General features: G+C 68.1%; 1 protein-coding gene across 1 annotated transcript; it reads right to left on the bottom strand.

The window, feature by feature from the left end:
* Window positions 1-876: 876 nt before the first annotated feature.
* On the bottom strand, window positions 877-1,779 carry LOC114490015 (vegetative cell wall protein gp1-like). Its single transcript, XM_028503903.1, has one exon. The coding sequence runs from the start codon at window positions 1,777-1,779 to the stop codon at window positions 877-879; it is 903 nt and encodes a 300-aa protein (XP_028359704.1).
* Window positions 1,780-2,138: the final 359 nt, after the last annotated feature.

The raw sequence follows: 2,138 nt of genomic DNA, 5'->3' as shown, positions 1-2,138 counted from the left end.
CTCTGTTCTCGGTGCGGGGCTGTCCTCTGTGTCAGGGGAGCTCCCCGAGAAGGCTGCTTCTGGGTTTCCTGGTCACCTGGGGTGACCGCTCTCACTTGCCATGTGAGGCTGGGCTGAGCTGACCTCCCGCCCGGCGCCGCTGTGGAGTTCGTTGGAAAGCCGCAGGGTCCTGTGGTCCAGCCTCGGGTGCCCCTTGCCCGTTCTGCGGCCACCCCGCGTGGAGGTGCTGGGTGGGGGCGTGGGGGCCCTGGGTGTTCAGTCGGCTGCCGGTGACCCAGAGCCTTGTCCCCTGTGTCACCGCCCAGCCTCTGAATCACCCCCCTGCTTTGTCTTGTCCCCCCACCGCCTGTCTCAGAGCACCTGTCCCACAGCACCTGTCTCAGGCGGCGCCTTTCAGGTCGGTCAGGGTCATGTGCTCAACACCTGCGTCTGCTTTTCAAGTCCCGGTGTCCAAGCCAGGTGCTCACTGTGCAGTTCGAGTGACAGGAGCCACCCCCTGTCTGCGGTCTCCGCGCCCACCCCAAGCTTTCCTGCTGGCTGTTCCTTCTGCTGGGACCCCATGCCAGGGGCCCTTCCCCACTTTGGAGGGGGGGCGCTGTCTCACATCACCCGCTGGAAGCCAGCAGGAGTGTGTCCACGCATTCCGGGCTCTGTGGGTGGAGCGTGGCCTGCGCGTCTGGCACCTCCGCAAGGACGTGGGTGTGAGCCGGCCTGCAGGTGTCCTGGGGAGCTGGCGTCTGTCCGCTGCCCTGGGCGGGGTGCTTCTGGCCCCGTACAGCAGAATCCCTGGTAGGGGCATGCCTTTCGTTCCCGTGACTGGTGGCGGTTGTTTCTGACCGAGACCCTTGCCTGGGTCCTCGGACACGTTAGTTTGGCTCACTTCAGAGGCCACTGTAGAATGTCCCCTAGTTGTCCCCCGGTTGGCAAGCGTTCCGGGTTCCCGGCGCGAGGCCGCTCGGGCTGTCGGGTCTGCTGTGCGCGCCGGCCGTCCAGTGAGTATCGGCGGGCGCACCGGAGAAGTCCCAATCCATCTTGGCTCTGCGGGGAGGGTTTGGGCCCCCACGCTTCCGGGAGGTCGGTCCCGCTCGGCTCCGGGGCGCCGTTCGGACAGGACGGGGGGCCGCGCGGAGGTGGCCACGGACAGATTAGCTGTGGGGAGCGGCGGGGCGCGGGCTGCGGCCACCTGGGCATCGTGGGGATCGCGGGCATCGCGCGCGGGGCGGGTGCTGGGGGAGGTAGGCGTGGCCGTAGCAGGGTTACGTGCGCCCGTCTGGACGTCAGGTGCGCCCCTCTGGACGTCAGGACGTCGGGACGTGCAACGCACGCCTTCCGACCTTCTGGCGGAGTCAAAGCGATGCGCAAGCGCACTCCAGTTTTGGTCTCGCCGGGGGTGGCGGCCTGCTGTCTGAGGCCGGACAGCTGCGGAGCCCCGGCCGCCCTGCGCCTCGGAGGGTGTTGTTCCAGGGCTGGTCTCTGGTGGGCCGGGTGAGCGCTGACGTTCCGTGCGTGAGATGCGTGTTTCACTTGGGGTGTGTCCCCCGCGGACGGGTTTGTCGGGGCGCAGCCCCGTCCTAGGCCGGCGCCTCCGCTCCGCTGAGCGGGTGTGAGCCCTGTGCAGTCGGGGTGGCCAGCACTCAGGATCACTTTGTGGGTGCACAGCCCACGAGGCGGGTCCTGCATCTGCGTGATGTTTAGCAAGAATGGCAGTCGGGGTGCGGACGCCGTGGGCGGGGTGACGACCTGTGGGGGTGGGGAGGGACAGGGCTTGGTGAGCAGCATGCTGGCAGTGGGGGGGTGTAGGGAACAGAGTGCCCTGTGGGGCCGGCGGGTGGGACTTGGGAGGGGCTGGGTAGGAGGGAAGAGGGGGCCTCCCCTGGGGTCGTATCGCTGGTCCTTTCAAAGGGGGCGCTGTGGAGCTCCACCTGGCCTGCGGAGAGTGGAGCCCACTGCGAGTCTCCGGTGCAGGGAGCCGTGACTGCGACCTACCCCGGGGCAAAGTCCCTGCGGCGCAGCGGACGTGGCTGGCTGGCGAGGACAGGGGGCCCTGTTAGGAGCTTGTTCCCCAACTGGGTTAGCGTTGAACTTGACCTGGCCCCGCCAGGGATCTGGCAGGAAGAGACAGTGGGAAGAAGGCGTCC

This window comes from Phyllostomus discolor, chromosome 2 (assembly GCF_004126475.2).
Source record: "Phyllostomus discolor isolate MPI-MPIP mPhyDis1 chromosome 2, mPhyDis1.pri.v3, whole genome shotgun sequence".
Lineage (NCBI taxonomy): Eukaryota > Metazoa > Chordata > Mammalia > Chiroptera > Phyllostomidae > Phyllostomus > Phyllostomus discolor.
The sequence above is the reverse complement of the archived record's forward strand: the minus strand, read 5'-3'. Positions and strand labels throughout refer to the sequence as shown.

Coding starts and splice junctions, on each gene's coding strand:
- LOC114490015 (XM_028503903.1), bottom strand. CDS start 1,779: ATGCTGCTCACCAAGCCCTGTCCCTCCCCACCCCCACAGGTCGTCACC.